At 39.2% G+C, this 19,005-nt stretch overlaps 4 protein-coding genes across 7 annotated transcripts; all 4 read right to left on the bottom strand.

Moving 5' to 3' along the window:
• Positions 1 to 619: 619 nt before the first annotated feature.
• LOC105563610 (odorant receptor 22c-like) lies at positions 620 to 3,241 on the bottom strand. Of its 2 annotated transcripts, none has more exons than XM_012015330.1 (6): positions 2,991 to 3,241; positions 2,361 to 2,709; positions 1,752 to 1,991; positions 1,491 to 1,604; positions 1,273 to 1,428; positions 620 to 806 (listed from the first exon to the last, which is right to left on the bottom strand). In XM_012015330.1, exons 1-6 carry the CDS (start codon positions 3,239 to 3,241, stop codon positions 756 to 758), a joined length of 1,161 nt encoding a protein of 386 aa, XP_011870720.1. In that variant the 3' UTR covers positions 620 to 755. The 2 variants fall into 2 exon arrangements, with proteins under 2 accessions (XP_011870720.1, XP_011870721.1); XM_012015331.1 differs by having other exon boundaries at positions 2,361 to 2,761; positions 2,991 to 3,069.
• Positions 3,242 to 3,812: 571 nt separating this feature from the next.
• LOC105563611 lies at positions 3,813 to 7,151 on the bottom strand. Of its 2 annotated transcripts, none has more exons than XM_012015332.1 (2): positions 6,703 to 7,151; positions 3,813 to 5,779 (listed from the first exon to the last, which is right to left on the bottom strand). In XM_012015332.1, the coding sequence occupies exon 2, from the start codon at positions 5,430 to 5,432 to the stop codon at positions 4,026 to 4,028; it is 1,407 nt and encodes a 468-aa protein (XP_011870722.1). In that variant the 5' UTR covers positions 5,433 to 5,779; positions 6,703 to 7,151; the 3' UTR covers positions 3,813 to 4,025. The 2 variants fall into 2 exon arrangements, with proteins under 2 accessions (XP_011870722.1, XP_011870723.1); XM_012015333.1 differs by lacking the exon at positions 6,703 to 7,151 and adding an exon at positions 6,036 to 6,377.
• Positions 7,152 to 8,417: 1,266 nt separating this feature from the next.
• Positions 8,418 to 9,581, bottom strand: LOC105563612 (odorant receptor 22c-like). 2 transcript variants are annotated; one of them, XM_012015335.1, is made up of 3 exons: positions 9,356 to 9,581; positions 9,112 to 9,267; positions 8,418 to 8,751 (listed from the first exon to the last, which is right to left on the bottom strand). In XM_012015335.1, exons 1-3 carry the CDS (start codon positions 9,422 to 9,424, stop codon positions 8,701 to 8,703), a joined length of 276 nt encoding a protein of 91 aa, XP_011870725.1. In that variant the 5' UTR covers positions 9,425 to 9,581; the 3' UTR covers positions 8,418 to 8,700. The 2 variants fall into 2 exon arrangements, with proteins under 2 accessions (XP_011870725.1, XP_011870724.1); XM_012015334.1 differs by lacking the exon at positions 8,418 to 8,751 and having other exon boundaries at positions 9,037 to 9,267.
• Positions 9,582 to 16,115: 6,534 nt separating this feature from the next.
• Positions 16,116 to 17,739, bottom strand: LOC105563614 (odorant receptor 4-like). Its single transcript, XM_012015336.1, has 5 exons — positions 17,568 to 17,739; positions 17,054 to 17,284; positions 16,784 to 16,897; positions 16,542 to 16,697; positions 16,116 to 16,183 (listed from the first exon to the last, which is right to left on the bottom strand). Exons 1-5 carry the CDS (start codon positions 17,688 to 17,690, stop codon positions 16,133 to 16,135), a joined length of 675 nt encoding a protein of 224 aa, XP_011870726.1. The 5' UTR covers positions 17,691 to 17,739; the 3' UTR covers positions 16,116 to 16,132.
• Between the last annotated feature and the right edge of the window lie 1,266 nt (positions 17,740 to 19,005).

The following is a 19,005-nucleotide window of genomic DNA, read 5'->3' as shown; positions in this document are numbered from 1 at the left end:
AGCGAAGAAGCATAAAGCTTGTTGGTTTTTAATTCTTTTTTTTAATAATTATGTTATAAAATATTGTGCATTTTAATATCTATTTCGACTTACTTTAATAAGTCTGAACTTCTCTCTGGCAAAACTAAGTAAGTAAATTCAAGATTATATAGTAAAGAAAAAAAATACCGTTTAAAACGCGAATGTCAGATGCAAAGTTGTGCACGACAGCCATGAAAAGTAATTCAAGACTTGAAGACGCGAACCGGAAGTGCCAAGAGAAAGCGAAATTGCGAAAGTTTGTTTTGCAGTGCTGCCTTTTCACCGTAAATGAACAAACTAAAAGCACTAGGAAAAACTCGGGTTGATGTTGTCTTATCAATAGTATCATGAAGAATATATCCGTCTAAATAAGAAAAACTTTCGTCACGTAATTTTTATATTCTCTCATTAACGAATATAATATCCGTTTCTTGCGCGACAGGAAGTGCAAATTGTTTTAACTGCAACTCATGAGAGGAAAAAAAGATGGAGTATACAGAGTAATATTTAGAAAAAATCTTATATATTTACAATTTAATAAAATATGTATGCCTCAAATGTGATAAACGCAATTTGAAGGAATAAAGGACTAACAATAAGAGCCGTGACAGGGTGTTAGTGTCTAAATATTTCAGGTTTTAAATATATATTCATTTTCTTCTTACTAAATTCTGCTTTCTACTTACTATTGCTCCATGTTAGTGTTATAACCATTTTCAATACACCATCTATTTTCAGTACATTGCCAACAGTACTGATATATACGACAACGATGCCTTTACTACCTGAAATGTTATTGTTATTTGTGGTTTATAATTTGTGATTTATAATCTGCATCATAAATATATGAAACACTAGAAAATTAAATAATACAATAATGTGAAGAGATATAAAATAATAAAATAAAGTAATATAATAATACCACACGAAAACTATATGAAATTATAATATTATATATAAAAGTAGGTTTAATACATATAATGCGAGATGTGAACATCGTCACGTAAATTTTTGCAGTTTAAACATTTCAATAAATAAGAGATAAAAATAATGAATTTTGATAAATAATTAAGAAGAAAAAATAGTGAATTTTAATCTGTAAATTATCGCAATAACAAAAGAGAAAATTCCTGTTTTAATTATTGAATCTGTGAAAAATACTTATGATAAAGCCTGTTAAAAATATTCGAGTTTTACGTTACAAGGTAGACAACTGTTAGCAGAAAAATATTATAAGTTATTAAATTTTACACTGGTAAATCGCTCTAACGAAAGGTCGACGATTTTTCCACTTGTGATTGTCAATCTTTTCTGCGATCTCACGATGAGGAACAATATATTTTGACTTTCCTTAGCTGGAAAATTGTACCAGAGAGAATCGTATGCCGCACTTCCAATCATTTTGCTCTGAAAGATAAAAAATCATATCGAGATATTTGCGAATTAAGGAAACATCTCTTGATGCTGACCTTAGCACTCAGATATTCGCCGGCGAAACAGTATATGAATGTCTCGAAATTTATCGAGATGTAGAATATCACGCATTTTACCAAAATCGCTGCGGCATTGGGTGTGTCGAGCGACTGAAATTTTCATGTGCGCGAAAATTAATTTCGTATAACTCGGTTGCACATATACGATACTTTAAGACATATTTAAATTATTATATTATCAACAACTCCTTTCGATATTTGCATTTATAAGTAATCACGTGTTTTCTTGTTACTTACGGTGACGATAATAAATCCTAAGCAGCATATGATAATGGTGTCAGATAAAAGCATCATTAATGAGATAAACGTGTAAAGAGTGTCGATATTTTCCGCAAATAAAATGATACGTTGATGGTTGAGAATCAATGTACGCAGTGTAATTTCATCTGTAAACTCGTCCGAATACGCCGAACATTTGGAGAAAATGTTTACCAATTTTTCTCGAAGAATGTCAATTTGGCCACAGATGTGAATTACCTAAAGTTAATAGTTTCATGATCTCTCTCTCTCTCTCTCTCTCTCTCTCTCTCAAAAATAAAAGTTATTGTTTAAAGTTAAAAGCTCCTGAAAGAGGAAGCTTCGTTTTTAAAGATAAATGTTTTCTCGAGTTTTTTTTAGCCACTATGTTTAGAATATTCCGAAACGTCTAAAAATTACAGTTGTAAAAAATGTAAAATAAAATTTAGTACATAATTTACATAATTTGTGACACATTATTGAAATGTAATATATTATATTTCATTTAATTTATTAACAATCTTATTTAATATAAAGTCTAATTGAAAAAATTGAAAAAATTCATGGTAATTAACGCATACAAGCTTTAAGAAAGTAATTTGAATTTACCAGAGTGACGAGAAGTGAATTGGTAGACGTAATACCGCCGGCAATTAACAGCATATGATAAAATTGAAAAGTCTGAACTGTCGTGTAGATAAAATTTGTGCTAATGTTGAATGGCAGCTCCATTTTCAGAATAAGACCTTTCTTGAACAGCTCTGATCTTTCGGGACTTGCGTTAGTGGCGAGGACACCGGCACCGTAGAAAAGTACGGAAAGTACTTGCAAGCTAACGATCCACCTTGAGGCACGATGTGCAAGATTCGCCCCTTTCGTCATTATGCGCAAGCTATTGTGGTTCAAGGTGTAATCTTGCCAGTCCACAGACATCGTTTGTATTAGATCGAGAAACGTTCTACGGAAGATCAGGTGCAACCGTTCGCGTTAATGCCGTGTTTCACTCTAGTCTACAATAAAATTGAATGGATTCTGAATTTGGCGCGAATATTTTATTGTGCCCGAAAAAAAGGAGGCAATTCGTAACACGCAATCGTACGTGCACTCTGGATTCTTAACCGATAATGAATAACATCAAACACCGATTGATCAATGTTAGACGTTCTTGTATTTTCGGCAAGTGCCGTTTATAAAACGTAAGTATTATTATATGTATTTAAACACGTAACTTCGTCTTACCGTTCATGGGTCCAAAAGACAACGAGCTTAATATACAATAAAGAAATTGTGATCGCACTGCTCACTGCATCTATGTACTCGACGAAGTCGTCCATATGAATGTTTACCACTACGTATTGGTACTGGAAGACTTGAATCGTGCTCAATATTATAATCCAATATAATCTGACCACAACGTTCGACGCGTGTGGCCATATACCGTACATATGAAGGTGGAACCTGATCAGTGAGCTGATCGTGGTCGTCGTCATTTTCTCTTCGGCGAAAACGGGAAACACTTGGCCGATAAATCGCAGTCGTTGAATAGCTTCATATTGAAACTTGCTCGCGGGTCACCGGACGCGCGACTCATGTCATCGATCACTGACCAATCACAACTTGTGAATAATAAATTTTGCTGCAGTATAAAAAAAAGTAAGAAAAGAACTGCAACTATATAATATCATAAATAATGAACATAGATGATGAGGGAAGGGTCCCCTTCTTTCTAAACTTTTGACCACAGTACAACTGTATGGCCTCTTTAAAAATGCAACAGGCGAAGGAAAGGCGGAGCGCAGCTTCCACGAACTGCTTGCTGCGAGGTTGAAATGTTTCGCTGTTGGGAGGGAAAACGAAACTGGGGGATTTCCCGTGCTGGAGGATCGCGAGGGAGGAAGACTAAGACGTATCGCAGGAGTTCGTTGCAACGGAAAGACCGGTGTAAAAATCACTGTTGGCACTATAGGTGTTTGCAAGAAGGCTTGGGCAGCTGGACAACGACGGTGCGGCAACACGGTTGCAGAACGACGGTACAAGGGAAAAAAAATTGCTGTCAGGCGGGAAATTTTTCCTTGTGACCAAGGTGAGTCCTTCATAAAACTATTGTACATCTCACTATTTGTGTTTATGATTTTTATACCGCACCTTAGACATAATACGTTTGATTTCATATAGCTGTGTTTAATTGTCCTAAAAATCCAAATCAAGTTTTGATTCTAATATAAAAGCGCTAGTAGCTGATTAAATCAAATCTCTTTTAATTGAACGCAAATGCTAACAAAATTCTGTTCGCAACGATAAAAAATTATAAAAAGAAGGTGGCTTTGTTTCGGCGTCGGCCCCCTCAGACTTCTCAGTCGGGGGAGCGCGACTCTCAGCGGCCTGCACGGTAGCCGCTTTCGGATGCAAAAGGGTGTGGTGCTTCCTCTGACAACCGGGGACGCCACAACGCTTATTCGATTGGCAATCGCGCACTCTATGCTTTCCTAAGCAGTTATAGCAAGCGCCCGAACGTTGCACACAGTCACGTCGGTCACTCGCAGACTTCGCTTTAAAACTAACGCATTTTATCAGGGGATGAGCCCCCGAACAAGCAATACATTTCGCCTTATCCGATGTCGAGGAGGAAGTGCTAGCGTGAAAGACCTTCCGGGTTTTATTAACGGGCTTACTATCGTGAGCCGTTCTTTTCTCCCCCTTATTATTCGTTAGAGATTCCGAGCTCAACATGTTGAGCGTCTGCGCACGCCTTTCCAGGAAATCGATTATGTCTGCAAAGGTAGGCAAGTATTTCAACAGCTCAAAATCTGCCGATCCCATGCTTAACGCAGCCTTCCGGTCTTTCGCGCTGAGCTCAGCCTCCCAGAGTCTCCGAGACTCCGGATCCAATCTCTCAGCGAGAATGTGGACAAGCCACTGATCCCAGTGCGCTACCGGTAATTTCATATTCGTGAGAGCGCGAACAATACGCGTCGCATCGTCGGTAAACGCACGCAAGCCTACAGCCGACTCCTTCTTTAAGTGTTGGAGTTGTAACAAAGACGTAAGATATTTCGCAAGAATGAGACGTGGGTGATATCTCGCCTTCAGCGTTGACCATGTACTGACATAGTTCGCGTTAGTGGTTTTGACATCTTTGATTAACTCGGCAGCCGGACCCTTCAGGCACGATTTCAGAAATTGCAACTTAGTCACGTCCGCGAACTTGGGCACCTCGTGTACCAGAGCGGTAAAGAGGTCGCAAAAGCTCTCCCAATCCTCGTATTTCCCCGAAAACGTGGGTAACGGCATTCGCGGTAGACGCGCCACGGACGCATCCGCCTCCGGCTCGGATGGCTCGACGTCCGCACGGCGAATACTAGAAACCAATTCCTCCCTAGCCTCGAACGGCACACGCGAAGTCACCAATAAATCGCGCACGTCCTCGTAAGTGGCATGCAACGTAGCGAACACATCGTCCACCATATACGGATCCGTTTCCGCCCCTTCTTTGGCCGAAATTTCCGCGTGTGTCTTACACACGTCCTCCCATATCTCATTCAGGCGTTCTAGTTGCGACCGGATAACCGCTTTGCTCAAAGTAGCACTATCTCCACCGCGAAAGCTTTCCCGTATTAGACGCATCTCCTCTAAACGCACGCTCTGTAACGCGACCCATTTTTTCAACGTAGGAGGCGCCATGACAATAATAATTCGAGACCGTCAATTAACTTTACCGAACAGGATCAGCGGATAGCTCACAACGCGACAATCTTTCACGGTGGTACAGACGGCATCCGGACACGTGCCCGTCACACAACTGAATCGCTTAAGTCCGCAACGCAGGCACAAACTGAGTACTTATGGTTGTCGACGAGCCCCGAACGGCAATCGATCCAGAAACTCGTACCACCACTCAGTCCAAGCAGGATTCCTCACTCGCTGGGCTCACGCCGCATACAAACTCTCTCTGGGACGACCCACAGTGTCTCCCTCGCAATCGCTCTCCTACACACTGTCTCAGGTTTCACAATAAGTGCGTAAACGCGCTGAAAACGGTACAGAGAATCAGTACTACATCATAAACGAGAAGACATGCATCCCACACCTTCCTCACCCGGGGCACCAGAAATTTGTGTGTTTGTATCGCTTCATCTATCTCGATGAAGCCCTAGCCGAAGTTTGAATCATCGGAACGCCTCGGACGTTCGGTACGCGCATAAGTCTCATAAATATTAAAGTCGCGGGTTCGTAGATAAGGAAGCGGGATGCAGTCTTTGAAAGGAACACATAATTACAACATACCATTTTCCGCGATACACACCCACTTGCTTAGGCATAAAAACCCTTGCGAGTGAAGGGAAAAGCCCGAGTAAGCGCTCACTTTATTGATTCTTAATACCTGGCCCGCCGCATTAGCGGGCGCAGGCAGCAACCCGTCATATACATGCCCATTCACATCAGTCACATCACATCGTCGCAAGTACATCCGGTAACCGGCTCAACGCGCGGTAACTGTCTCTCCGCGAGACCGTAATGGCCACGAAAGCCCGAAATGGCGGCGCGTCGTCACAGATCGATACCGCCCCCTTTCCCGAAGAAACATCCGTCGTCCCGCTGTCCCGTCGGAAGGTACGTCCAACCGCGTATTTATCCGCTGCCGACGTTGTGGGAGGGTGATGCGGCTGGCCCCTCCGCACCCCCACTCGCCAGAGATGAGGCTCGCGTCCACCCCGGGAACACGGCCCGCAGTGACGAGGCGACGCACTTGGCCACCCCGTCCCCCCAAACCAAGATCCAAAGCCGCAACGCAACGCGGGCTAGAGAGAGATAGAGCGACGAGACGGCGTACCACGCACGTCCCGCACTCCTCACCCGCCACGACAGCGAGACGGCGCGCACGCGAGGTACAATGGCGGAAGGCCCGAATGGCCGTCGTCACCCCTACCCCCCGCGGACACCCCACAATTACCTTTGTCCTTCCCGATATTCGCTCGCTCGTGCTCGCTCGCAACTGCGCCTCTCGGCGCGCCGGTCGGATCCGCACCGTCGAACGAGTCGCAGGGCGCTCGCCTTCTCCCGGTGGCTGAATCCGTTCTATCTCCCGGGCAGAAGCCTGGCAAAGGCGAGATCGCCTGGGCAGGGTCCCCCCGTCCCACCGTCGTTGTGTAGTGGACGATGGTCGCTCAGCCTCCCGCGCTCGTAGGCTGGATAGCGCAGGATCTGCGGGCACTCTCCACCGTCCTCTCGACCGCCCTCTCGCAACGGCCGGCTGGCTGTCGCAGGGTCCACGGGCCTTCCCGATGATCTTCGTCCATCCACCCGTGCCTTGACCGTTACTCTCTTGACTGCGAACGGTTCTCTCCTCCGTTTCGCACTCTCCTCTCTCCCGAATCGCACTGTCGCAGTCGCACTGTCGCTAGCCGGAAGGAAAGTTGGCGAAGGAGGCGACTCGCACGCCGCACTCGCTTCCGCTCGCACACTTGCGCGCCGCGCACGCGCGGCCGGCGCCGCCGAACACTTTCGCCGCGCCGCGGCAACGCCGCTCCGCCGGTAACCCGGCCAATACAAACGACCGCTCATTCGCCGCGAACAAAAAGGATGAGTGAGACGATAGAAAAATTAGAGCAGGAGGGGTGGAAGAAGAGAGGGGGAGAGGAGGAGCGAAGAGGGCGAGAGTAAGATCATGGATAAAATGATGGGAATAGAAAAAAGATTAGAGAATAAAGAAAAGGGGGAGAAAAAATTGTGATAATCAGAGGAGTGGAGTGGTAAGGGAAGAGAGAAGGAAGGAGACGGTTGAAGAGATTTTTAGTATAGTAGACATTACGGGGGAGATAAAGGAGATAAGGAGAATTGGATAGAGGAACGAAAAGAGAAGGGAGATACTGCTAGTAAGTTTAGGAAATGAAGAACAGAAATGGGAGGTAATGGAGATAAACAAAAATTTTGTGAGAAAAAGTAGAGAGAATTACAGAAGATCTAACATGGAGGAAGAGAAAAATCAGATGGGAATTGGGTAAAATAGCGAAAAATAACGAAGCGAATGGGAGAAGAACATAGATAACAGGTGGGAGAATAAGAATAAAAGGGAAATGGTAGAAGTGGCGTGAAGAAGAGAAGGTGTTGAAGGATAAAGAATCTATTATCAAAGGTTCAGAATAGGGAGAAGTTAAGAGACTGGAGATGGAGAGAAAAACAATTAAAGAGGTGAAAGAGTTCACGTACTGAAAATACAGAATGCAAAGGAATGGAGGACAAGAGGCACAAGTCAGAGACCGAATGAAAAGGGCAGCGGTAGTAATGGGAAAGGTATGCAGCATAGGGGGGAAAAGGAGATTCGGCTAAAATTGAGATAGGAGGTTATGGTTGTTCGACAATCTAGTATGGACGGTGATGAGTTATGGGGTAGAGTTATGGGGGTGGAAGGAAAGAGAAGGAATGTAAAGATTAGAAGAAAGATAATTAAGATGGACTTTCGGATTGGATAGAAACACGCCGGAAAATATAGTAAGAGAGGAAAATATAAAAAGAGGAAAATTGAGAGTGAGAGAGAGAGAGAGAGAGAGAGAGCGGAAAGAAGAGCATGAGGTTTTGAGAAAAGAATAAACGAGGAGAAGGGCAGCAAAGTAAGAATATTATGAAAGAATGAAACGAGGAAGAGAAGTAAGGAAGGAAAAAGAGAATCACATGGGAGGAGGAGACTAAGAATTTTTTGTGGATAGAGGATGGAGGGTAGAAGAAGTAGAGAGAGGAAGAGATGAGGCAGACATAGAGTTTGGAGAGCTAGCCAATGAGGATAGGGAAGGTGTGTGTATACGTGTTAAAATGATAAAATGTAGGATCAGTTAAAATAAGTTAGAATATGTTTAGGTAAAAGTCTAAAAGTTAGAATAAATGACGTTTGTAAAAGATTGAAACCCTAAGGCGAACAATAAAGCTAATTCCATTCTATTCAATAATGTTTTGTTCAATACATTGCAAGTAGGACCGATATATAGGAAGCCGAAGCCTTTATAATCTGCAACAGTATTATTTAATTATTATAAAAATATTAAAGTAGAGAAATTATAAATATTTAAATTTACTGTAGAATGTTATTTGTTCATCATTTGACTCGTTTTAATGAAATACAACAATATGAATATTGCATCAAATATTACTTGTTATTTCAAAGAAATTTATAAAAATAACAATATCAAATGAAAAAACATATAGTATATTGCGAAAATTAATTAAGAGTGATTTTCTATTTATATTTGACGAAAAGATAACACATTTTCTATTTTTTCTTGATTTTAGATAATTATTGGCAGAGCAAACTTTAGCATAAAATTTGTATAACGTTTGACGTACAAAAACATATATAAGATATACTTACACTACTAAATCGTTCAAGAGACAAATTCGTTATCTTTCCAATTGTAATAGTTAATTGATTTTGCGACCTCATTATTAAGAACAATATACTTCGACTGTCTCTGGAACCTGATTCGTACCATAGGGAATCGTAAGCAGCATCTCCAATGCTTTTACTCTATTGAATAATGTATCTTGTAGCTTTTAGAAGCAATTACGTAATATTCGCCTTATTTAGCGTGTACAATATTCCCATAGTGTCTAACCTTAGCGCTCAAGTATTCTCCAGCGAAACAAAATATGAATGCCTCCATGTTCATAACGAAGTAAAACATGAAATTCCTGATTATACTCTTCGAAGCATCGGGTTGACCAATCGACTATAATTTTAAGAAACATTCTAAGATCAAATAAATAGTGATAAAATGATGAACATTTAAAGACGCAAAATTAATACTCTTTTATTTTGCAGATTCAACAGCGCTGTTTCTATTGAATATATTCCCCTTAACGGCAGAATTAATTAGAATTGCTTACCGCGACAATTGTAACACCCAAGCAGCAGGTAATCACAGTATCTGATACAAACAGCACCATCGCGATACGCGAATACAGATCCTCAATATGCTCTGAAAAGATGATAATTTTCTGGTGTTTTCTTATTAGTTGTTTAATCATGAGACGATTCGGGCTGCTCTCCCCTTTCTTTGTAAAATTTTCCATCAAACTCTTGCGAAGAATACTCATTTGACCGCTTACATGCAGTATCTAAAATATATATGTCTCTCAACTGCTACACTTAACAATGGTCGCGAAAAAGAAATTGAAATGCTTAGATTTAATTCATGCTGCACAAAATCATTTAAAAACTGAGAAACCACACAATTTTAAAAAAATTGCTATTTTTAATGATATAGCCAATGCACAAGAACATTTGTCCCTTAATTAATGTTATGGTTGACAATATTAAGAAATTAATTTTTAATAACAAAAATAACAGACAATATTTATAATAATAATAATTCTAATTTCATTACGCAATAGGACTCATCAGATTAATGAGTAGAGCATTTAATAAACCGTTTGCGTTGGCACACAGCAGCAAATAAAAAAATTGAACAATTATGACCAATTCATACACAAATCTTTGACTAGTGTCAAATGGCAAATCCATCTCTAGAATGAGCAGTCGTGCGGAAACGTTGGAAGCTGTGTCATCAGTCATGCGTTTTATGACGATGCTGAAGCTAAAAAAGGTTATAGTTGTCGAATAAATAATCATCGTCATATTAGCGAAGCGCTGCGACAGTTTGACATTGTACATCGTCGCAAACATACTGAATTTTGTGCTGGAACACTTTTCCAAGTCAATCGCCATCATTGTTAATATCCTGTTGAATGTTCTACGAACGGTTTTCATTGGTCATAATCGTGATAACGGGCTCAACGAAGCGATGCAAACCATCGATGAAAAATTTATTATGGCTCAATGACTTTACGTGAGTCCACTCATTTCCTCTTTGCGTACAATAATTAATGTATAGCAATTTATCTTTACTTCAGCTTTATTACATTGCTCACGTTTGCAATTGTCAAATAATTTATTTTATCAGTCAAAGTAATTCTTGAATCGAGGTATATTACTAAATTTATGTAGCAAACTTAATGTTGAATCATATAATTAAATTTAATTAAATTATGTAATATTTTTCAAGAAAATTTTTCACTGATAGTGCACATCACTACGCGCCGTTGCATATCTCACCGCTGCTTGTACCAAAAAATGACGACTTTGATTGAAAACACCGTATACGTCATTACTGAACTCAAAACGTTCATTATCTCGGTAAACTCGAGCAAATGATAACGCATTATGACATATCGATATTGAAGGATTTGCTCGAGTAAGAGCATGACGGTCCAGAACAGTCTACGTAATAAAACGCACGATTTGTCCGGCCATATGCCAAAAATTCGTAGCCAAATTTTTGTCACTCGGCTAATTGTATTCGCTTTCATATTTCTCTGTTATTATTATTTTTCAATTATTATGCACCGTTAACACGCGTCGATTCTGATACGAGAATTGCAAACGTTATTACGGAAAATAACTGATCGATCGATATGACACGCACTGCATGGTATCTCCGTACAAACTGAAAACTTGAAAGGGAGTACAAGTGGGGCTCACCCTCCCACGTGCCTATAGCTTATTAAATATTTTGATCGCAACGTGCACAGATTGCGTGTACTGTTGTCGATAAAAAAAAGAAGTTTCCGGGCAGCCGATTTTCTCCCTCTCGATTTCTGGGACGAAACGGTGGTGTAGCGCGCCGTGCGTTATTTTCTTTAAAAATTCAAGCAACAACAGATAGCAACACGCGAATGTATGTACACAGGGCATTAAACCGTGCTCGGTGACGGTAAGAAAAGTTTTGTATTTCCGTGTACAGGGAGAATTTTTTGCTTAAACTAAAAGAACAGCCCCGTATCATTGGCCGCCCACCAATCGGACAACCATTCGTTATTTCTGTCGCTACGTACGCAAACTTTGACGCACTTGGACCACACGCGACTATCTCTTCGATGCTCGTAGCTTTTGATGCGTAAAAAAGTTGTGGGGGGTGCCGTTTTTCTTTCCCCGCGAAATCGAGTTTCCGACCACAGACAATACGAACGTGTGCATTCTTTAAAAATGCAACAACCTTGGGAGTGCAGCTTCCGCGACCCGCACGACGCGAAGTTGAAGTTTTGCTTTAGGGAGCGCATCGCAAGGTAGGAGGATGGACGAAACATGGAGTATGTTTCTCCGAAACTGGCTTTGCACGGGGCTTATAGCAACATAGCTCGTTTTGCAAGTAGTCGCATATTGGAAGAAGCATGACGAAAACAGCAATGCGTGCCAGAATATCTAGCGAAGAAGCACAAAGTTTGTTCGTTTTGTTTTCTTTTTTTTATAATTATATCATAAGATATTGTCTATTTTAATATCTATTTCGACTTACTTTAATAAGTCTGAACATCTTTCTGGCAAAACTAAGTAAATTCAAAACTTTATAGTATAATAAAGGAGAAAAAATACAGTTTAAAACGTGAATGTCAGATGCAAAGTTGTTGCACGACAGCCATGAAAAGTAATTCAAGACTTTAAGACGCGAACCGGAAGTGCCAAGAGAAAGCGAAATTGCGAAAGTTTGTTTTACAGTACTGCCTTTTCACCGTAGATGAACAAACTAACGGCACTACGAAAAAACTCGGGTTGATGTTGTCTTATCAATGGTAACATGAAGAATGTCCGTACAAATAAGAGAACTTTCGTCACGTAATTTTTAACCTGTTATTAACGAATATAATATCCCTTTTTAGCGCGACAGGAAGTGCAAACAGTTTTAACTGCAACTCGTGAGAGAAAAAAAAGATGGAGTGTAGAGAGTTATATTTATTAAAAATTTTATATATTTACAAATTAATAAAATTTGCATGGCTCAAATGTGATAAACACAAATTTGGAGGAACTAAGCATTAAGAGCCATTACAGGGTGTTAGTGTCCAAATGTCTCGTATTTTAAATATTTATTTAGGTTTTGTTACTAAATTCTACTTTCTATTTACTATCACTATATGATATTGATCTAACCATTATCAATACATCGTCTATTTTCAGTACATTGCCAATAGTACTGACATATAAGACAACGATGCTTTGACTACCTGAAATGTTATTGTTGTTGGAAAACAGAATTATTAGACTACAGTAGGGTGGCAAATAATTTATTAGTTTGATTCCGACGTTTCGACCATACGGGTTGTGGTTCCTATCAAGGGATTTCATAATCTACAATTTTATTAGAGAACATTGTCAATCTAACTAATAAATCATTTGCCAGCCTAATGTCGTCTAACAATTCTTTTTTCCGTAAATTAACTACTGGCGATTTACACTCTTTTGTTGTCATTGTTATTTGTGATTTGTAATTTGTGTTTTATAATCTGCGTCATAAGTATATGGAACCATGCAAAGATAATGTATTGTTTTGAGGACTTTCGCTTCCAGTGCGTTAGTGGTGAGACGCCGTACGTGAACGGTGGTTGATATTAAGAAGGCAGTGCACGAAAAATAGAGAAGTGACGAAGGCGAGAGTGGAAGAGTGAGAAGGTGGAGGCGAGAGAGTGGGAAAGATAATATAAAGGGAGGGAAGTGAAGGGCGAGAGAAGGGAGAAATAGGGCGAAAGGTGCAAGCACGTTGGACATAGAAAGGAGAGGACGAGTAACTGAGCGCATGGTAAAAAAGCATAGACGAGAGACTGGCGTAGAGGCAGCAGTGTAGACAAAAGAACGGGTGTATGAACGAGAGGGCGGTTGAGTGAACGTTTGGAAAGGGAGAGTGCGCAGTGAGATGGAGGAAAAGAAAGGTAGTAAGAAGTATAAGGGAAGGTTAGAAATGGGTAGATGTGAGAGTTTGGGAAGCATAGAGGAATTCTAGAAAAGAAAAAGAAAGGAATTGGAAAGAAGTGAGGAGGAGGAAGAGATTTCTAAAAAGAGCAGCTTAACAGACAGATCACCAGGAAAGGAGGTAGGAGGGGGGAAATACAAGAATAGAGGAATGAATGAAAGAGTTAGGTAATAATTTAGAGAGTAAATTTGAAAAGATGATGGAGAAGATGAGGAAGAGCTTTTCTAAAGAACTGGAGAGAATGATAAAAGGGATGATAGAGGATTTAGGAAATGAGTTTAGAGGACTATGGAAGGAATGGAAGGAAGAGAGGGAGTGTTAAAAAAAATGAAAAGGATGAGTGAGACGACAGAAAAATTAGAGCAGGAGGGGGTGGAAAAGAGAGGGAGAGAGGAAGAGCGAAGAGGGCGAGAGTAAGATTATGGTCAAAATGATGAGAATAGAAAAAAGATTAGAGAATAAAGAAAAGGGGGAGAAAAGATTGTAATAATGAGAGGAGTGGTGGTCAGGGAAGAGAGAAGGAAGGACGCGGTTGAAGAGATTTTTAGAATAGTAGACATTACGGCGGAGATAAAGGAGATAAGGAGAATTGGAGAGAGGAGCGAAAAGAGCAGAAGGGAGATACTGCTAGTAAGTTTAGGAAATGAAGAATAGAAATGGGAGAAAAAGAAAATTTTGTGAGGAAAAGTAGAGAGAATTACAAAAGATCTAACATGGAGGAAGAGAAAAATCAGATGGGAACTGGGTAAAATAGCGAAAAATAAGGAAGCGAATGGGAGAAGAATATAGATAACAGGTGGGAGAATAAGAATAATAGGGAAATGGTAGAAGTGGCATGAAGAAGAGAAGGTGTTGAAGGATAAAGAAGCTATTATCAAAGGTTCAGAACAGGGAGAAGAGAAGGGAAAGATAAGGAGAGGTTGAGTAAAATAGGAATTTATATAAATAGAAATATAGAGGAGATGTTCAAAAAGCTCGAGAAGTGGTTAGAGAAGAAAGAGGAGGGGTATAGAACACTGATAGGACAAGACTTCAACGCAAGGACTAGGAGGGAGGGAGGATTGATAGGAGAATCGGAGGAACATAGATCAGGAGTTAGAAAAAGTAGGAACTCGAAAGATAGGAAAATAAATAAAGAAGGACAAAAATTAGTAGAAATTATAGAAGAAAAAGAGTGGAGCATATTTAATGGCAACGTAGTGGGGGGCGAAAAGGAGAGTTTTTACATTCTACGAATGTATTCGTAGAAGGTAAGTGAAGTACATTAATTGACTATGTTATAGGGAATGGGGAAGTCACAGAAAGGATTACGAGCATAAAAATAAGGGACAAGGTGGACTTCGACTATCAACCGCTGGAGGTATGGATAGAAGAGATGAGATACGGAAGAAGAAAAGAAGAAAAAAGCAGCAGGAGACAAGGAAGGTGATATGGAATAGAGAGGAGCGGGAAGTGTTTAAAAAAAGATTGAAGTTGGAGATAAATGAAGGTAAGGGAATGTAGGAAGATTGGGATAAATCGAAAGAAAGGATAATAAGCTCGCTAAATGAGGTGGAAGAAGATCAGAATGTAGAAAGGAAAAGAACAAGCGGATGGGGCGAGAAATGCAAAGGGAGGAAAAAGAGATTGGGTGTGAATTATGGAAGAGGAGGAGGTAGTAGCGCTATTTGTGAACATGAAGGCGGTTTGTGACTCAGTAGATTGAAGGATACTATACGAAACAATGGAGGAAAGAAAAATAAAAGAAGGACTAATAGAAAGGAAGTATGTATGGGGAAGACTACATAGAAGAAAAGAAATTAGAACTAAATGTGGAAAAAACAAAAATCATGAAATTTAAAAAGGGATGGGGAAGGATGGAGAAAAGACACTGGAGATGGAGAGGAAAAACAATTAAAGAGGTGAAGAGTTCACGTACTGAAAATACAGAATGCAAAGGAATGGAGGACAAGAGGCACAAATCAGAGACCGAATGAAAAGGGCAGCGGTAGTAACGGGAAATGTATGCAGCATAGGGAAAAGGAGATTGGGCTAAAATTGAGATAGGAGGTTATGGTTGTTCGACAGACTAGTATGGACGGTGATGAGTTATGGAGTAGAGATATGGGGGTGGAAGGAAAGAGAAAGAACGTAAAGATTAGAAGAAAGATAATTAAGATGGACTTTCGGATTGGATAGAAACACGCCGGGGAATATAGTGAGAGAGGAGATAAAAAGAGGAAAATTGAGAGAGAGAGAGCGGAAAGAAGAGCACGAGGTTTTGAGAAAAGAATAGACGGAAGGAAAAAGAGAATCAAGACGGGAGGAGGAGGCTAAGAAATTTTTTGAGGAAAGAGGATGGAGGGTAGAAAAAGTAGAGAGAGGAAGAGATGAGGCAGACATAGAGTTTGGAGAGCTAGCCAATGAGGATAGGGGAGGTGTGTGTGTATAAGTGTTAAAATGTTAAAATGTAGGATCAGTTAAAATAAGTTAGAATATGTTTAGGTAAAAGTCTGAAAATTGGAATAAATGACGTTTGTAAAAGATTGAAATCCTAAGGCGAACAATAAAGCTAATTCCATTCCATTCTATTCTATAAAGTAGTTTTGTTCAATACATTGCAAGTAGGACCGACATATAGGAAGCCGAAGCCTTTATAATCTGCAACAGTATTATTTAATTATTATAAAAATATTAAAGTAGAGAAATTATAAATATTTAAATTTACTGTAGAAAGTTATTTGTTCATCATTTGACTCGTTTTAATGAAATACAACAATATGAATATTGCATCATATATTACTTGTTATTTCAAAGAAATTTATAAAAATAACAATATCAAATGAAAACATATAGTATATTGCGAAAATTAATTAAGAGTGATTTTCTATTTATATTTGACGAAGAGATAACACATTTTCTATTTTTTCTTGATTTTAGATAATTATTGGCAGAGCAAACTTTAGCATAAAATTTGTAAAACGTTCGATGTACAAAAACATATATAAGATATACTTACACTACTAAATCGTTCAAGAGACAAATTCGTTATCTTTCCAATTGTAATAGTTAGTTGATTTTGCGACCTCATTATTAAGAACAATATACTTCGACTGTCTCTGGTACCTGATTCGTACCATAGGGAATCGTAAGCAGCATCTCCAATGCTTTTACTCTATTGAATAATGTATCTTGTAGATTTTAGAAGCAATTACGTAATATTCGCTTTATTTAGCGTGTACAATATTCCCAGTGTCTAACCTTAGCGCTCAAGTATTCTCCAGCGAAACAAAATATGAATGCCTCCATGTTCATAACGAAGTAAAACATGAAATTCCTGATTATACTTTTCGAAGCATCGGGTTGACCAATCGACTATAATTTTAAGAAACATTCTAACAGCAAGAAAATAGTGATAAAATGATGAACATTTAAAGATGCAAAATTAATACTCTTTTATTTTGCAAATTCAGCAGCGTTGTTTCTATAGAATATATTCCCCTTAACGCTGAATTAATTAGAATTGCTTACCGCGACAATTGTAACACCCAAGCAGCAGGTAATTACAGTATCTGATACAAACAGCACCATCGCGATACGCGAATACAGATCCTCAATATGCTCTGAAAAGATGATAATTTTCTGGTGTTTTCTTATTAATTGTTTAATCATGAGACGATTCGGGCTGCTCTCCCCTTTCTTTGTAAAATTTTCCATCAAACTCTTGCGAAGAATATTGATTTGACTGCTTACATGCAGTATCTAAAATAAATATGTCTTTCAACTGCTACACTTAAAAATGGTCACGAAAAAGAAATTGAAATGCTTAGATTTAATTCATGCTGCACAAAATCATTTAAAAACTGAGAAGCCACACAATTGTAAATAAATTGCTATCTTTAATGATATAGCCAATGCACATGAACATTTGTTCCTTAATTAGTGTCATGGTTGACAATATTAAGAAATTAATTTTTAATAACAAAAATAACAGACAATATTTATAATAATAATAATCTTAGTTTCTTTACGCAACAGGACTCACCAGATTTACGAGTAGAGCATTTAATAAACCGTTTGCGTTGGTACACAGCAGCGAATAAAAAAATTGAACAATTATGACCAATTCATATACAAATCTTTGACTAGTGTCAAATGGCAAATCCATCTCTAGAATGAGCAGTCGTGCGGAAACGTTGGAAGCTGTGTCACCAGTTATGCGTTTTATGACGATGCTGAAGCTAAAAAAGGTTATAGTTGTCGAATAAATAATCATCGTCATATTAGCGAAGCGCTGCGACTGTTTGACATTGTACATCGTCGCAAACATACTGAATTTTGTGCTGGAACACTTTTCCAAGTCAATCGCCATCATCGTTAATATCCTGTTGAATGTTCTACGAACGGTTTTCATTGGTCATAATCGTGATAACGGGCTCAACGAAGCGATGCAAACCATCGATGAAAAATTTATTATGGCTCAATGACTTTACGTGAGTTCACTCATTTCCTTTTTGCGTACAATAATTAATGTTTGTAATAAATAGCAATTTATCTTTAATTCAGCTTTATTACATTGCTCACGTTTGCAATTGTCAATAATTTATTTTATTGACCAAAGCAATTGTCAAATAATTTATTTTATCAGTCAAAGTAATTCTTGTATCGAGATATACTACTAAATTTATGTAGCAAACTTAATGTTGAATCATATAATTAAATTTAATTAAATTATGTAATATTTTTTAAGAAAATTTTTCACTGATAGTGCACATCACTACGCGCCGTTGCATATCTCACCGCTGCTTGTACCAAAAAATGACGACTTTTATTGAAAACACCGTACACGTCATTACTGAACTCATAACGTTCATTATCTCGGTAAACTCGAGCAAATGATAACGCATTATGACATATCGATATTGAAGGATTTGCTCGAGTAAGAGCATGACGGTCCAGAACAGTCTACGTAATAAAACGCACGATTTGTCCGGCCATATGCCAAAAATTCGCAGCCAAATTTTTGTCACTCGACTAATTGTATTCGCTTTCATATTTCTCTGTTATTATTATTTTTCAATTATTATGCACCGTTAACACGCGTCGATTCTGATAAGAGAATTGCGAACGTTATTACGGGAAATAACTGATCGATCGATATGATACGCACTACATGGTATCTCCGTACAAACTGAAAACTTGAAAGGGAGTACGAGTGGGGCTCACCCTCCCACGTGCCTATAGCTTATTATATATTTTGATCGCAACGTGCACAGATTGCGTGTACTGTTGTCGATAAAAAAAAGAAGTTTCCGGGCAGCCGATTCTCTCCCTCTCGATTTCTGGGACGAAACGGTGGTGTAGCGCGCAGTGCGTTATTTTCTTTAAAAATTCAAGCAACAACAGATAGCAACACGCGATTGTACACTAGGCATTAAACCGTGCTCGGTGACGGTAAGAAAAGTTTGTATTTCCGTGTACAG

The sequence above is a fragment of the Vollenhovia emeryi genome, unplaced genomic scaffold (assembly GCF_000949405.1).
Source record: "Vollenhovia emeryi isolate VEMERY1.0 unplaced genomic scaffold, V.emery_V1.0 DF939173.1, whole genome shotgun sequence".
NCBI classification, from domain to species: Eukaryota; Metazoa; Arthropoda; class Insecta; order Hymenoptera; family Formicidae; genus Vollenhovia; species Vollenhovia emeryi.
The sequence above is the reverse complement of the archived record's forward strand: the minus strand, read 5'-3'. Positions and strand labels throughout refer to the sequence as shown.